The following is a 16276-nucleotide window of genomic DNA, read 5'->3' as shown; positions in this document are numbered from 1 at the left end:
TAGCCAAATGCCAAATGTCCTCTTTGTAGAAACGAACTTCGAGTAGAACATTTGGTAGAATGTCCTCCAGAGGAGTCGGATTCTAGCATTGAGAAGAAGGGTGATCGGGAATGGATATCCAGTTCAAAAGTAATTTCCCACTGTCTTTTGTGTAGTAGCATGTTGTATAGAAATATTTTTCTAAGCTTTAAAATTGAATTTTCAGTGTATACATCAAGTTAATACAATACTACTAAAACCATAAAATCCTACCACAAGCCTTGGTTGCAACAAGGAAACAGCTGCAATTTGCACTACTTTTGTCTAAGTAATGTTGTTGACCTAGAACTTCCTTAGTGAAGGGCTGTTTGTGGAGTGTACTAATTAAAATATTGTTTCAGTAAAAGCAGAAATCCTAATGTTTTTTTCTTTTGAAGATATATTTTGTAACTAAATGTAAGTAAATCATCTTTAGTTGATCAGAAATGAATGAATAAATTTGTTTAGAAAATTCTTAAAATTCCTGAGGTTCATACATTAAAATCAAATAAATGAGCTTCTCACATTATATTTCACAAATGTTTTATTAAGAAACATTATTTCACTAGTTTATGTAGCTGATTATGTCTGTTTTTAAAGTTTATCTTTTTTTGTTTAGCCTCAACCTCATCAGTGTACAAGGTCTTACTGCCAAATCTGAAATTTTCCTGCCTTCATTTGATTTCCTTTTTTGGTTTTAATTGCAGAATTTGACTGTTTCTCAACAAACTTAATTGAAATTTTCAAGAAGGTTACTGCCCTTTCAAAGTCAGTATATACTGAGCCCTTAAAAATATCTCTATCCTGACAGTTATAGAAGCTGAAGAACAAATATATTTGGCCTTTGGGCTCAAAGGTGGAGGGAGGTCACTCTATATTCTTCTCAGCTCTAGAAGGAATCTTTGATCTTCCTTTTCCTCCTCTGATGTTCTGTAGCACTGGTTTCCACCCCCGAGCCCCTACCTCAGTCTCACTGCTTTGAGTTCCACCTCCACGTCCTTGGTCTTTGCATGCTTTCTGGCCTGAAGAAGGTTGTTGACACTTGTCAGTAGGAGAAAAGTGCATTGGATACACAGATTAGATTGATATTAATTCCTCCAGGAAACTTTCTCCAAATGTTGCCAGCCTCCCAATAGCCACCTTTATAACCATAAAAACTGGCCAGTTATTTTCTTTTCAGGAGTTGTTCTAAAAAAATGTCTTTACGATTACCCTGTTTTATTACAGGCTAATATGATAATTTATCAGCCATCAGCACAGTACCTAAGCACAAAGCTTTTGAAGTATCCATAAGATTGGGATCATAATCCTATTGCATAAATCTTATTTTTTGGCGTTTCAGATCAATGCTCTAATGCATGCTTTGATAGACCTAAGGAAGCAGAATCCAGCTGTAAAGTGTCTGATTGTTTCTCAGTTCACCACTTTCCTGTCTCTAATAGAAACTCCACTGAAGTAAGTTGAACTAATTATAATTTTGTACTACTTAGTGACTGAAATGTCTGTGAAATGTCCATTTCAAATAAATTGGACAAAATATGCTTTTTCTTTTAATGTTAGAGAATCATATTACTCTTTGTTTAATGGTATAGATCCATGTATTTTAATTTCTGTTTTGACTAGAAGCATAATCTTTTAAACATTCACAGCAGAGGTCAGGATTTTAAATACACCTCTACCCCGATATAACGTGACCCAATATAACATTAATTTGGATATAACGTGGTAAAGCAGTGCTTGGGGGGGGGGGGCTGCGCACTCCGGTGGATCAAAGCAAGTTTGATATAATGCGGTTTCACCTATAACACAGTAAGAATTTTTGGCTCTCGAGGACAGCGTTATATTGGGGTAGAGGTGTAGATGTATTTCCTGTTGTCATAGTAACTTGATAAATGCTGGTTTTTCTTTTTTTTTTTACTGCAGAGAATCAGGGTTTGTGTTTACTCGTTTGAATGGGTCCATGGCACAGAAGAAGAGGGTACAAGCAATTCAGAGCTTCCAAGACAGCCAAACAGGGTCCCCGACCATAATGCTGCTATCCCTAAAAGCTGGTGGAGTTGGTTTAAATCTGACAGCTGCTTCACGAGTGTTTTTAATGGATCCTGTAAGTAATAGACTTAACACTGATATGTTGACAGTGATCTGTGCAAAACTAGTTGTAGTTCCCTCAGGATTTTAGGAAGGGGTGGGTGTAAAGCCTATACTACAATTAAAAACCCAACCCTGGACTCTGCCAGCTGACTTGGGCTCACAGGGCTTCTGCTAAAGGGCTGTTTAATTGTGTATAGACATTCTGACTCGAGCTGGAACCTGAGCTCTAGGACTCTGAGGTGGGGGGGGCCCAGAGTGTGGGCTGCAGCCTGAGCCTGAACATCTACATTGCATTTATATAGCCCCTTAGCCAGAGTCATCTGCAGGTGTCTAATTGCAGTGTAGACGTACCCTAAGAATTAATGACATCAGTGCTATCTGGGTGAGGAGCAAATAGAGGAAGAAAATAATATCTTGTGTCTTTCTTTGGTAATGTAGCACTCTTTAGGTATTCTTAAAAAAAAAATTGGAAAAGGCAGAACTACTTGTGCAATAGTAGTAGAGCTGGCTGCTAAAAGTCAAATTTAGTGGAACCTCATGTGAGGTACTGACATTAAAAACTACCACTGTTGGTTTTCATACATTTTAATCCTCTTCTCTATCTGTTGTTCTTTGTGTCCTGCTTTCTATTTTTCTCTTCTTTGAAAGAATCCTGTGGCACCTTAGAGACTAACAGACGTTTTGCAGCATGAGCTTTCGTGGGTGAATACCCACTTCTTCAGATGCAAGCGAAAGCTCATGCTGCAAAACGTCTGTTAGTCTCTAAGGTGCCACAGGATTCTTTGCTGCTTCTACAGAACCAGACTAACACGGCTACCCCTCTGATACTCTCTTCTTTGAGAGGCATCAAAGAGCGGGACAGCACTGTGTTTGAATTCAAAAGTCCTGTACTTTTTGTACCAGGTGGCAGAGTGCAGCTGACTGGGGTTGCGCATGAGCCATTTTCAGTCTAAACATCTTTATTTGAGTTTAGCACTCCTGTTTATGAAGTGACTGCAGATGGAGAAACAGAATGTTCTTCTTTCTGTGTTGTCCACACAGATTCTGCTCCTGGAGCACATGCACCCCATGTCATGAGATCAGATTTTTTTTTTTTTTTGGCCAGCAGTTTCTTTTGGGACCGCTTCTATACCCTCTCATGTCCCCCACTGAGGGCATAAAGGGTGGAGCAGGCTCACCTGCCCCATATTCCTTTTTGATGACCATGGCTGCAAGATGAACTCCTTGGCAGTATTTGCTTCGGTTGTGCACGATGTGATTCACCTTGTATTTTTAGGATTAGCTTAGACTGGAGCTCAAGTTCCTACTCACCTAAGTATCTTGAAAATGAGAGCACAGTCTCCTAAATCACTTAGGCTGTTCTTCATACTTTTAAAATTAGTAGATCTCATCCTCTCCTTCATCGTTTTTATTCATAGACTGGAAGAGAGATACATTTTCCTGCTTTTTTTTCAACTCCCATTCGATTTCTCAACTTTTGAATAAATTAGTCCAAATGAAGAAAATGTTCTTTCTGTGCCTGCAGAAGAGGCTATTGCTGTCAAAAGCTGATTTAGCACTTCAACAAACTGGTTCAGGTGCTTAGCTAGGGACTTACCACAAGTTGGGTGGTGTGATGTTCTTTTAAAATATCTTCAGCAAACATGTATTACTTGAATGGTTCACCTCCAGCTCTGAAATCTATTATGGTTGGCATGATTGATTGAGATTAGATGCCATGTCATGTCATAGCAGCAGCATCTTCTTCAGTAGTGAGATATCTACTCTAGTGTTTTGAGTTGGTAATATTGGCAAGAAATTGAGGTGGAGTTAAGTGCTTGATCCATCGCTTCTTTACTACCTGCAATTTAACATTTGTGTGGAGTCTTTCTTCAGTCAACTGTATACAGCAGTAATTTCTCTGCAGTTTGTCTAAGGCAATGAAAATGGATTTTTTGACATTCGTCATTTCTTCTACATTTCCCTTTAGTCTGATTAGGCAAGTTTTTTTAATAAATAGCTCAAAGCAGTCAACCACTGAATTCAATTGTACAGCATTGGGGGGTAATTAGTTTGGATCTTGCTCTCTTTAGTGAAGCTGACGAAAAGTGAAATATTTTGCAATTTCAGCAACATTTTTCATTTATTCCTGGAGTGATACTTTAAGTCTGGATAAAAGATGTATATGGGTGCAGTGCTCGTCTGATGCATTCCAGGTTCCCTCTTTTAGATTTCTGCTTATCTTTGCTACATTTGCAGCATTGTTGGTGACAAAGCTGTGTGCTTGACACTTGAATTTTTGTTCAGTTTTTGTTATAGCTTTTACTGCCTGTTTTTTAAGTACTCTGCTGCGTGGACGTTTCCTGATGTATCATTTTTTTCTGAAAGATAGACAAACCCATTTTCTGTCACACAAGCACATATTACTAAATCATTGTGTACATTGCTGCACCCATCAAGCCTCACATTAACAAATTTCTCATCAATGTTTTTTGTACACTGTTCAGTTTCCTTCTCATTCACTGTATCCAGCAACCTTCCAGAAATGTCTGTTCTGCTGGGTGGAGTGTAGTCTGGTTGTAATGACTGAACCATGTCAATGGAATGTTTTGTTCTGAACAAAACAAAAGGGAGAACTGGCTGCATAAATGAACTGAGCGAACTTTTCATCTATGGAGTCTTGCTGGAATTTGCTGGTCCTGATTACAAACTCATCCTTGGTTTTACTGAAAATATAAATGATTTTTTTACTTAAAAAAAATTTTTTTTAATCCACCCTACATCCTTGTACAGAATAGTGTGATCGTGTCACATTCCCTAAGAATAACAGTTATTGATGAAAATAAACAATGCTAATCACTTGGCTACTTTTATCATAGGCCATACTGTTATGGTAACATGTTTTAGGGAATTCATTTTTTAAATTTCTTCGTGTCTTAATGTACTGGAAGTGTAGTTTTGAAAAACTAATTGTTCACCATAAGGTTTAGATTGATGATCATGTATCATTGATAGGCTTGGAATCCTGCTGCAGAAGACCAGTGTTTTGACAGATGTCACAGACTTGGCCAGAAGCAAGATGTGGTTATCACTAAGGTGAGCCGTCTGAACTACTATGATTTTGTTATAGGAGTGATGTTCTTTTAAACAACTCTTTATTTAAAAGAATCGGGCAGAGGATATAGCTATAGTATAACACAACTATAACTTTAGTAGGGATACCATTTTTTTAAATGTTCGCTTGGGCTACGTTTTCCTCACTTACAGAAATGTGAAAATTTGTGAAAGTTTTGCAAAAATAATGGAGTATGACCCCTTTCTCTGAAGAGATGATATTAATTTTTGGAGCAGAGTTTGCTTGTTCCTGGCTGAGATCTTAAGGTGGGTAGGTGTGATGCTTTCTCAAGGTGCCCAGGACTGCGAGTCACCTTCTTACTCCTCACTGTCTCCAGTCAGAGCAAGATTTGCTGATGCCTAACTGGGTGTCAGCTGCTCCCTGACACCACCAGTCTGTTAGCAATCCTTACAATCTCCTCAGGGCAGGACAAGCCCGGTGGGTTAGTCTCCAGTGACTTACCATTCCTCTGTTCACTTTATATATATATATATAAATAAAAAATTTGGCTCCTATTGTGTTGGTTTACAATGCTTAATTTACCTGTGAACTGAGATAGGTGAATATACATCCTATTTCCTGTCTGGAAGAAACCTGTTTTTCTCTTTGGTTGGTGACAGTCTTTATATTTTCACTACATGTACACAACTCCTTAAATATCATCCATCCATACATGATGCAATGACTGTGAGGATTAGTATGATATAAGCTTTTATTAGAGACCTTACAGGATATAATTTATGGATAAATACCATGAAAGCAGTGTGTTTAGCTGTAGTGAATTTGTCAGGCTTAGGAGTTGCTGTTACAGGACAGTGAATCCTTTGTCAGCTGGTACCAATGGCCCTCTGTGTCACAGCTTTCCCCTGATATAGACTCAGTAGGATTAGCTGCTGGCTACTCCACAGATCTTGGTTTAAAGTCCCTCTGCCTGGACAGGGTATCCGCTTATTAATTTGAACTTCATATATTCATTCAGCTAGTAAACTGTTCCAATAATCAAATACTAAAATACAGTCATAGGTTAGTTCCCATGTTAATTCCCCCTTGGGGAGAAGTGAGGTGTTTCCTTCTCTCATCCTCCATAGGTTTAATCATATCTCTCATGACCACGCTAAACCCACAGATTAAAGGGCACCTTTCCCTCTCTTTAACATCTTCACTTGCCACAGTGGTTATAACCTGTCTGGGCTTTTCCCATCTTTACTGGGTAGCATGGATTTGTCAGCATTTTTAGCACCCAGAGTCTGCCTCGTTCCAGGGGAGCTCGGAGACACATCACCTTACAGCCATACCTAGTTTCCCTTCTCCCAGCGCCATTCTGGTCCACAGCACCTTCTAGCTGCGCCAGTGTCTCACCATCCCCAGTAATCTTCCCTACTTCTAGTGAATTTCTGGTCCACAGCATTTCCTAGCTGTACCACTATCTCACTGCTCGCAGCCAATTCTGAGCCACAGCATCTTTTAGCTGTGCCACAGAGAGACTCAGCACTGACTCAGTTCCCCAGTGAAGGTAGATGTCGAGCTCTCCCCCTCAACCACTGAGTCTGGTCATGACGGGCTTGTACCTGAACCCTCATAATTTGACCCTGGTACACTATTACGGAAAACACATCAAGATAAATAATTTTCCACAGTCAGAATCCCAGAACAAACGTTAGTGTCCATAGTGATTCAGCTGCAGGAAGAGTGATGGCGTCCATTCCCTCATCTATTTGTATGCTAGCCCCTGATGAGGCACACACTTATGTCCTTCCTTCTGGGTCCCATGGGCGTGACTTGACCCTCATCTCGTTTGAGCTGCCTGTGTTTTGTCCAGGTCAGCAAGCTTCTGTTGCTCCAGCTCTGTCTCCACACTCTGATGTCTGGCTTCCCGCTCCATCCATGTCTCCTCCATCCTCCACAGCTCTGGATCTTTTCACTGTAGATACCTCTGCTGGATCATCTATGGCCCCATCTCCTTAGTCACTGCATTCCTTAAAGGAGAAAAAGGGATCCCCTCTGGCTGCTGGTTTGGAGCAGGTGACCCATTGTGCCTCATGGCACATGAGTGCACCCTGGCCACCAACTCCAATTTCTGTTGATCAGCAGCAGGTAGACTTCACTTTGCATACAGGCCCAGAAGCCACTCTTTATGAACTGCTTGTAATTTGTGCTTGCTAAATAGCTTTTACCTGAGACAGACAAAAAGACCTGCTCTTGCTTTCAGTTTAAAGAGCAAAAGTATAAGCCTTTGCAACAGTGTTGTAAAAATCTTCATGTACTACTGCACTGCCACCATTCTGTCACAGATCCTAGAAAGCACCCCTGCCTGGCCACCCACTAGGACTGCTGTGAGGGGAATCTGAGCTTCTGTGCTCTGGATTCCCAGGGTGTTTCAAGCTCCAGAAGCTTGAATGGAATCTAGCCACTACCCCAGTCTGTAGGTCCCTAGGCATGCTATTATTATCCAGCCAGCCAGGGTGTTGGTCTTTTTTGGGAGGGACCCACGTGCTCTTCCTTACGTCACTGTAGGTCTCCTAGCTGCTGATCTGTTCTTCACCAGCCAGTTGTCTCTTCCCTCCTCCTCCTCCACCAACCGGGGGAATCTCATTTAGGAAATTGGAGTTGTTCCTCTTCCAATGTCAGCAGCAAGTAGGAAGAATTGGTTATTCCAATAATCAAAATGGAGGCAAAAGAGAGATTACTCCTTTTCCCCCAAGACCTAAGATTTGTCTGTTTACTTTGTCACTTACTCTTTTGGCAAAGCAAGTGAATGATAGAGCCGCACTTCATTCAGAGTGTTACCATATTTGGCAAAATTTCCAGAAACATAGGCCTATATTTCTAAATCCATACATAGGCACTTAAAGAAGTTTCCTGACTTAAAATGTGCTAAGTACAGAGTAATTCTAATTAATCACTTAAGTGCCTAAATTTAGGCACCCATTTTTGAAAATGTCCACCTTTTACTTTGTTTGTTGTTTTTCTTTTTAATGTATGTTAGTTCATTGTGAAGAACTCAGTGGAAGAAAATATGCTGCAAATCCAGAACAAGAAGAGGGAACTTGCAGCAGGAGCCTTTGCAGCTAAAAAGCTTACTGTTAGTGAAGTAAAACAAACCAAGATCAATGAAATTAAGACTCTGATTGATTTATAATTTTGTAAGAGGGTAGGTCAGTCATTCTTTCTGAATAAAGGATATAGTACTATATTTGATGTGGCATTAGTTTTTATGTGCACACACTCCATGTGTCTTTATAATTATGCTGTTAAAGTACTTTGGTGGATAGAATATAGACTGTGAAATCAGCTGACAAGGATAAAAATTGGTTTGACTATTTAAATGTTAATTAAACTCTTTAAATATTTTTGTACTCATTAAACTTTTATAAAAAGTCATATTTCAAACATTACAGCATTTCTGCATACAAGTAGTTTTATTTGAGAAGTGGACCAAAAATATCAAAACAGAATTATATAACTTATTTCACTGTGCATTCTTATTTGTAAATTTCTGACCTATTTCTAGCATGAAAATGAAAATTGTAAATTTTTCTGGCACTCTTTGAAAATATGACCATCTGCGCCTGGCACCCTGCCCCCCGAATAGAAACATTAAAAAATGTAAATAAAACGCAGACTAGAAAATAAAACTTTCTTTTAACCAGTCAGGTCTTGTTCTATTGTGTTTCAGGACTGATAGTTTATAGTAATTGCAAAACTAAAAATGTGTAACTCCTTGTGAAGACTAATATTTAATTATGGATTTATTTTCTGTCAGTCTGTATAGGTAGTTATAAAATATTTTATAAGTAAAACAGAGGAAGACACTTTTGTGTATAATGTACAGTTGCAACAGGAAATGAATGCTCAAGAGTCTCCAGGATTGTATCAAAGTGAACTATTTTAACTGTAAATATAAAATACTTACATTTAATGTTTTCCTTCTGTTAAATAGAATTCCATTTAAATGTATAAAAATTGTAATTCTATAAATTTTTTTTGCGCTATGTGGGAAAGAACATGTACATTCTAGTTATGGCATTAGTACTATTGTATATAACCAATCCATGTGTTTGGAGTTTGGAATATGCCACTATATATAGTTTTGCTGTATGCAGTATACAAGTATGTTGTGCATTTTTTGTAACCCCCACTTGGAAAATAACTAAAATTTCCTTTTTAAGTGGTTAGAAGCTTTATAATTTTTTTCCCCATCACAAAATACTTTTTTAGATATATATAAGTTGGAAGATGCCATGTGGAACACTGATCTGTCTAGAACTTGATTTACAGGGGAAGGAGCAATTTAATTAAAAATTACTCAAATGTTAGTTGAGAATCTATGGTTCTGTTCTTTCAAACGTCGTAAATAGCACCCAAGAGCTGAAGTTGGGTATCACCTCTCCCACCTACCTCCTCCCAGTTGCCTCTATCCCCAGACATGTGCTTCCTTACTGACACCTGGCTCAACTAGCATGGGCTCAGACTCAGAAGCAGGGACTTGTGTCTGGGGAAATTCAAGAAGGGTTTCTAGTAACAGGGAAGTGGGTCAAAATTTGCTTTTGACATGTTCCTCTTTCCATTTACCATCAGCTGGTCAGTATTCTAGCTGTTAGTGCAAAATTGTAACTGAACAGCAACTGCACATCCAATGAGATTAGTTTTGGGTGAATAGTTTAAATTCTTAAAAATTAAATATAAAGGGTAGAAGTTCCTATTCTGTTCAGATATAAAATAACAGATCCAAATCCATTATATTTATATTTTTCCTTCTGGTTTAATGGTCCTAATAGGAAGGGCTACTTAACATGACTGGATAATTCCACAGTGGTGGCAATATTTATTTAGTCTATTATCATAGTGCCCAAAGGCACTCAATCAAAATCAGGGTCCCGTTGTGCTAGGTGCTGCATAAATAGGTAGCAAAACATGATTTTTGCCCCAGCAGATTACAAATGTAATTTAAAACAAGATGCAACAAGTGTGTATGAGAAACAATAGTATGGAATGGGGAGGGAGGATGAAGCTAACTGGTCATTCACATTTACCTAGTTATTTGCATGAATTTACCTTCTACCTAGCTATTATCAGGTGATGACTTCATGCAGGTCTTACTGTACAAATGTGTTTTAGGGAGAAGAGGGTAGGACTTTCATGAATTAGGTTGGGGTGGACGTTTTATGCACAAAGGCTGGATGGAGGGGAAGAATTATATGAGAGCATGATATAAGATACACGTGCAGATAAGTTGGAAGGGCCTTGATGAGGACAAAATGCTTGAACTCTGTAAAATGGGGAGCCAGTTGAGGAACTCAGAGGAGTGATATGGTGAAGGCAGGCAAAAAAAGCATGATCTTTAACAGCTTTGTTTTGAATTGACTTGTATGGCTTAATACAGGTTGTTAGGGAGAAGGTGGTTGAGGAGATGATGGCCTGGGTAAGAGTTTAAGCTGTGTGGTGAGAAAGAAAAGGCAAGATTTTAGAGATGATGTAGAGGAAGAACTGACAAGATTTTGATGCTGCCTTGATGTGTGGGGCAAGACAGAGGGAGGAGTCATAGTAGCCAGTTCTACCACCACCAGAAACAAAGCCTAAGAAAATAGCTTCAGGAGTGATTACTCTTAGTGTGTGACTCTTAGTATTGTCATTTTAAATAGCTTGTATGACCCCAGTCAGCCACAAGCAGGTATCCCATATGCCCACTGTATAAACTCAGTGCATTAAACCTCATGCTGTAACAAATGTAGAGCAGGTGTATACAAGCAGGTCACCCTTATGCAGTTATGTCCCTTGGCAAGTTAAGTTTTCCTTGATATCTTTGTGGATCCAATTAGTGTGGTTAGAAGTAGGAAATCATTTTTGCTTATGGATCAGAGGTGGGTTTAGCATTGAATCTTCCCTGCCTCACTTTCCTCCTCCCACTCCCAAGAAAACCTCACCAGGTTACACATCAACTGGTGCTATTGTACGCTCTTCTTGATCAGCCTTTTAACCTTTAATTTGTCCTGAGATATGTTGACCTTACAATGCTAAGGTAGAATTATGACTGTTCTGGACATTAGATTATGAAATGACTAGTAGCCTCATTGGGTATGTCTACACAGCAACTAGACACCCACGACTGGCCTGGCCTAGCTGACTTGGGCTCGTGGGGCTTGGGCTGCGGGGCTGTTTCATTGCTGTCCAGACTTTGGGGCTTGGGCTGGGACTCCTGCCTCTAGGACCCTGTGTGGGTTGGGAGTGTCCTAGAGCTCAGGCTCCAGCCTAAGCCCGGAAGTCTACACAGCAATGAAACAGCCCCGCAGCCCAAGCCCTGTGAGCTCAAGTCGGCTGGCGTGGGCTAGCCAGAGGTTTTTCTTTGCTGTGTAGACATACCTATTGTCCCTCCTTACTGGAGTGAAGCAGAATAAAATTAATTCTGGCTGGCGGGGTGTTGAGTGGTTTTGCCCTTTATTGCTGCTCTTCAAGGGGGCAGTATATATTTTGTAATGACTAGAAACTGCAGTTTAGCCTTAGGCCTCTGCCTTCCTTCTGGAACCTGCTAATTCATCATCAGCTGCTGCTGCTCTGATGCTGAAGGATTGAAACCACAGGTCTAGCCCTAGGAAGGATACATTGATTATATCAGTATTGCCTAAACCGAGCTGGGAAATAGCATGTCCCAGAGATATGAATGAGGTGTCATGCTGGAGCAAACCTACAAGTCACTGATTTGCCCCTTACCTAAAAGTCAAGAACAATAGTTTAATAAATCTAAAAGGACTAGATATTTAGATAAATAAAAACGTCTGTTATACTAGGCACAACTACAATGAAGCTTAATCCTCAGACTTTGTAACAAAACCTGCTCACAAACTGACATTCAAATCTCTTTGTGATAAACTATTGCAGGGTTAGGTACATGATGGGGAATTTTGCACCTTCCTCTTAAAAATCCAGTACCATACTGCTCACTGTTGAAGATGAGATGCTAGGCGCTCTCATCCCTTTAGTCTAATGCAGAATGGCATTTCTCTGGAACCCAAAAAAGTATTTGATTCTAAAGTGATTGTGCTTTTACCACATGGTGCACAATGAAGGCAGCTTTCAGTAGAAATAATTTAGGGATACAGATGGCTTCAAAAAGGCTACTTTAAGTAATTTGCCTGTAATCTACCTGACCATTATACCATAGGTGAATATGAAATTTTGTCTGCTACTTCTACTCCAGTTGAGCATGTCTTCTTCATAGTACCATTTTGAATATGGCTACCTAATATTAACTTTAATCTATTGTGCTGCTTGTTTTGAGCAAAGTGTCATGGGAGGGTAAATTATGGCGAGACTTGCTCCACCCTAGTCCTGATCCAGTTCTGCCTCCCCGTTGACACCTCCATGTTGCAGCATGAATTTACTTCCCCACTCGACTGAAGTGTTCCGATACAATGGTGCTGGGAAACTTTATAAACCACCAGTGGAAGATCTCACCTACGTATTTGTATATTGTTTGGGAGAAGAGAATGGTTAAAGCTCAGGATGAGGGTTTTCTTTTCTGGGCCTGTATTTCCTTCAGTATATCTAGCTAAGATAGGTACTTGTCTTAATTGTGGTTGGCGTTGAGTTGGCTTCCCACTTATAAAGGGGGCTGAGCAATGAAAGACTAGGGGATTGATTGGGGGGAAATGGGTTCTAAGTGGCTATCCCTCTTGGGGGGAATGTAACAATGTGCTTCAGTCTTTGCTCTTAAAATGAGTTTTGGGACTACTAACTTTTCCATTGGAAGTGCCCCTGGATGCCAAAAAATGAGTAATGGAGCTTTCGTCTGATTCTGGAAGAAAGTGTATCAGTAATTCATAGGGGAAAAACTGGAGTGTAAATGTGAGCAACATTAAATACCAATTTAAAATGCCCCTTACCAGGGGCTTCTCCTTCTGTTAGTTACTCCTGAGGGCATTCTGTGCCAAAAACTTAATTCTGTGCACAATATTTTAAAATTCTGCACATTTTGTCAAATAAATGTGGTGGCTCCAGCATGGCATTGAGGAGCACAGGCCACTGGCTGCACAGAGATGGGAGATCACGGTGCAGCTCCTTCCTGGGACATGGACTCAGCGGTGAGGCTGCACCCATCCCTGACACAGCGCAAGGACCAGGCCTGCCCCTCCATGCTAGGTGAACCTCAAGGTAGGATCCAAGTGTAGAGGGGCTTAGTGTTGGGAAACCAGGTGTGGGTTGAGGGGGTTCTGTGTGAGGTAATCTGGGTGTGGGTAGCTCAGTGGGGGATCTGGCTGCACAGGGGCTTGTTGGGGGGTGGGTTCTGGGTGCAACGGTAATGGGATTCTGCAGGGGGGTCCAGGTGAAGATGGTTGGGGCTCGGTGGTGGGTGGGGTGGATGTGGGGGGGTCTAGGTGGGCAGAGCTCAGGGGTGTCCAGATGCTGGGGGAGTGGGGTGGGGATCCAGGAGCAGCAGGTGAGGGCTTGGTAGGGTGGGGATCCAGGTACAGGTGGCTTGTTGGAGTGGTCCCGGTGTAAGGGGAGTGGGGTTCAGGGTGCAGGGGGTTGAGGCTAAATGGGAGGGTCTGAGTATGAAGGGGTCTGGATGCACAGACGTTGGGTGGATTGGTAAACGGCCACCTGCACAGTGATTCCGCTTCCAACAGCTGAGGGAGAAATCTGGGGGTGGGTCTTACCCAGTGCTGGATGCTGTGCAGGGGAAGAGGAAGTCCCATACTCCCCAGTCCAGCTGGGACTAGCAGCTGAGCCTGGCACAGGGTAGGAGTCACCAGATGGGTCTTCTCCAGTCCCATCCCTACCTCCCAGTGATTTACTTCTCTGCTGGCTGCCGTGGGCACCCAAACATACTGCTGGGCAGAGTCTCATGACTGCTCTTGTGGCTTCCCTTTGCTTCCTCTGTCAAGAGTCATTTTTCTGCAGGGAAGCCAAGAAAGCTGCAGGGGACACAAATTCTGCGCATGTGCAGAGGTGCAGAATTTCCCCAGGAGTATGTTAGTGCTCTCTCCACTATGTTACAGCTGTTCTAGCATAAACAGTTCAAATATTGTGCTTTATAAAAGCAGTTACTCTAGCAGGTGGAGCCTTACTGCTTGAATCACTGACAATATCCAAGGAAGGCTGAGATTCTTGGGGCACTAATGTTACACACTAGTGATCTTTTCATCTTTGATTACACTTTTATTTCAGGCACATGAAAACACACTAAACTAGTACATGTTGATAATGCAGAAGCAGTACTAACCTACAGCATGGATCAATAAGATTTATTAGCAAAAGTAGCATATGTTCTGCAAAGACATCACTTGGGAAGGAGGTGTGAATTTTAAATCTAAGAGCAGAGACCATACAGGTGCATGAAAACATGCAAGAGAGCGCACAGAGGTGTTGTATCCTTTTTTCTGTTGCTATGGTGAACCATTAACTTCAGCATTAGAGTATGACAGGAAGATTGAATTTGACCATGCAATATTAAAACTTGAAAAATGCTATAAGAATGATCACTGCACATACTGGTCAACTTATACTACTGCAGTTAAGCTTTGTTCAGCTTTTACACTGTTTCTTGCCATGTGTTGCCTTAATTCTGCTCTCACCTATACCTCACACCTTTACTTAGGAGTTGTTAAAATTTGATACTTGCATTGTATTTTGAGGCCCTATCTCACTGAAGAAATTGAAGTAGAGATAGGAAGGGTGTAACTTTAGTAACACCCAAAAGATCAGAGTAGTGGGAATAGGTATTTTCTTCATCTTTCTGCAGCTTGGAAATATTTAATGAACCAGCAGAGGCTGGGAATGTAGCTGTCTGCTCACATGGTGTGGTTGGTCAAACTAAAGCCATGGTAGTCTCTGCCTAGTTGAGATAAAAGTTTGTAGCAAGTGTCAATTTTGAATGAACTTCCCCTACTTTTAAAGAATTGAAAATGTTTGATTGGCATGTTGTATAGAATTCAAGCTCTACATGCTAAATAGCTATAGCTTTCTTCCAAGGCTGGCCCAATAGACCTTTTAAGTTTCACTGAACTATGATAACTATGGATTGAAGAAGTTGAAGTCTACAGCAATGGTAGCAGATGGTTGTAAGTTCTGAGATCAAACTAGCTCATACCTAAGAAATTTTCAGACTACTCTACTGAACTGACTATCTTCTCTCAGGTACAAATGGAGGCAATTAGACTGCTTCTGCTCCCCAGCTCTCTCGAGCAGTGATGTATAGCCTTTCTGCTTAATAAAACATTTACTTAAAATAGTTGTAGCCACTAAATATTTTTCAGGGAAGAATCTCTCCTAAAATTAGAACTCCCGTGTTAGCTTTTAGGCCAAAAGCTTCATTAGTTATCCATTTGGAAATAACACACTTTAAACTCTCATTAAAAGATGAGGTCCTTAACTGTTAATTCAGTAGTATGGTTCCATGTACAATCTTAATTCTGATTGTATATCCTCCACCTAACAGGGTTAGGGGTTTTTTTTTCTCTTCCAAACAGTGGAAACACTTAACAGAAAGTGGCTACTGTCTTTTCTGTGGGAAAACGAGTGAAGCCTCAGCTTTCTTAGCAAATGTGGTATTGAGATCTACAGTAAATGTAGCATGAACACAGCTAGAGAAGTGAGAGTGCAGCTCTTTGTTAACTCCTTTGGAAGGAAAAACACCTTGCCCTCAGTGAGTTGGATGCCCAAGGAATGCTGAGATTCATTTATATCAAGTTCATTTTAACTGGCAGTTTCCTTATAGTGAAAAAAGAAAAATTAAATTAAAATGCATAGAGTCTGCTCAGATATCTGCCCCTTGTTTTTCAGAGGATAGGGGAAATCTTTCTTAAACATCTAGATGCTTTTGTACAGACCTTCATATATCACTAGGGCCCAAACCAGACTGCCATTAAAAAGGGAGCATAGTACTATGTCAAAGCACTGGCTGAGTTTTAAGTCATTTCAGATTCATGTAATGAAAGCTATGTAAAGTCTTGGTAGAGAGTGTTCTATTTAAAAGCAGACCAATTGCTGTAGCTACTGTGCACCCATAGTTGGGCAAGAGTACATTTGACAAACATGCTACCACAAGCTGTATGCACAGGCCCAGTATGTCAGTAT

General features: G+C 40.6%; 1 protein-coding gene across 1 annotated transcript in view; it reads left to right on the top strand.

Annotated features, from left to right (window-relative positions):
* HLTF (helicase like transcription factor) overlaps positions 1 to 9508 on the top strand; it is a 46511-nt gene extending 37003 nt beyond the window's left edge. Inside the window, exons 21-25 of the mRNA XM_045031378.1 lie at positions 4 to 129; positions 1361 to 1473; positions 1942 to 2122; positions 5104 to 5184; positions 8190 to 9508. Coding sequence (XP_044887313.1) covers positions 4 to 129; positions 1361 to 1473; positions 1942 to 2122; positions 5104 to 5184; positions 8190 to 8342 — 654 coding nt within the window. The 3' untranslated portion in view covers positions 8343 to 9508. The remainder of the gene's footprint in view (positions 1 to 3; positions 130 to 1360; positions 1474 to 1941; positions 2123 to 5103; positions 5185 to 8189) is intronic.
* Positions 9509 to 16276: the final 6768 nt, after the last annotated feature.

Source organism: Mauremys mutica, chromosome 9 (genome assembly GCF_020497125.1).
Source record: "Mauremys mutica isolate MM-2020 ecotype Southern chromosome 9, ASM2049712v1, whole genome shotgun sequence".
NCBI classification, from domain to species: domain Eukaryota; kingdom Metazoa; phylum Chordata; order Testudines; family Geoemydidae; genus Mauremys; species Mauremys mutica.
This window is presented reverse-complemented; position numbering and strand designations above follow the sequence as displayed.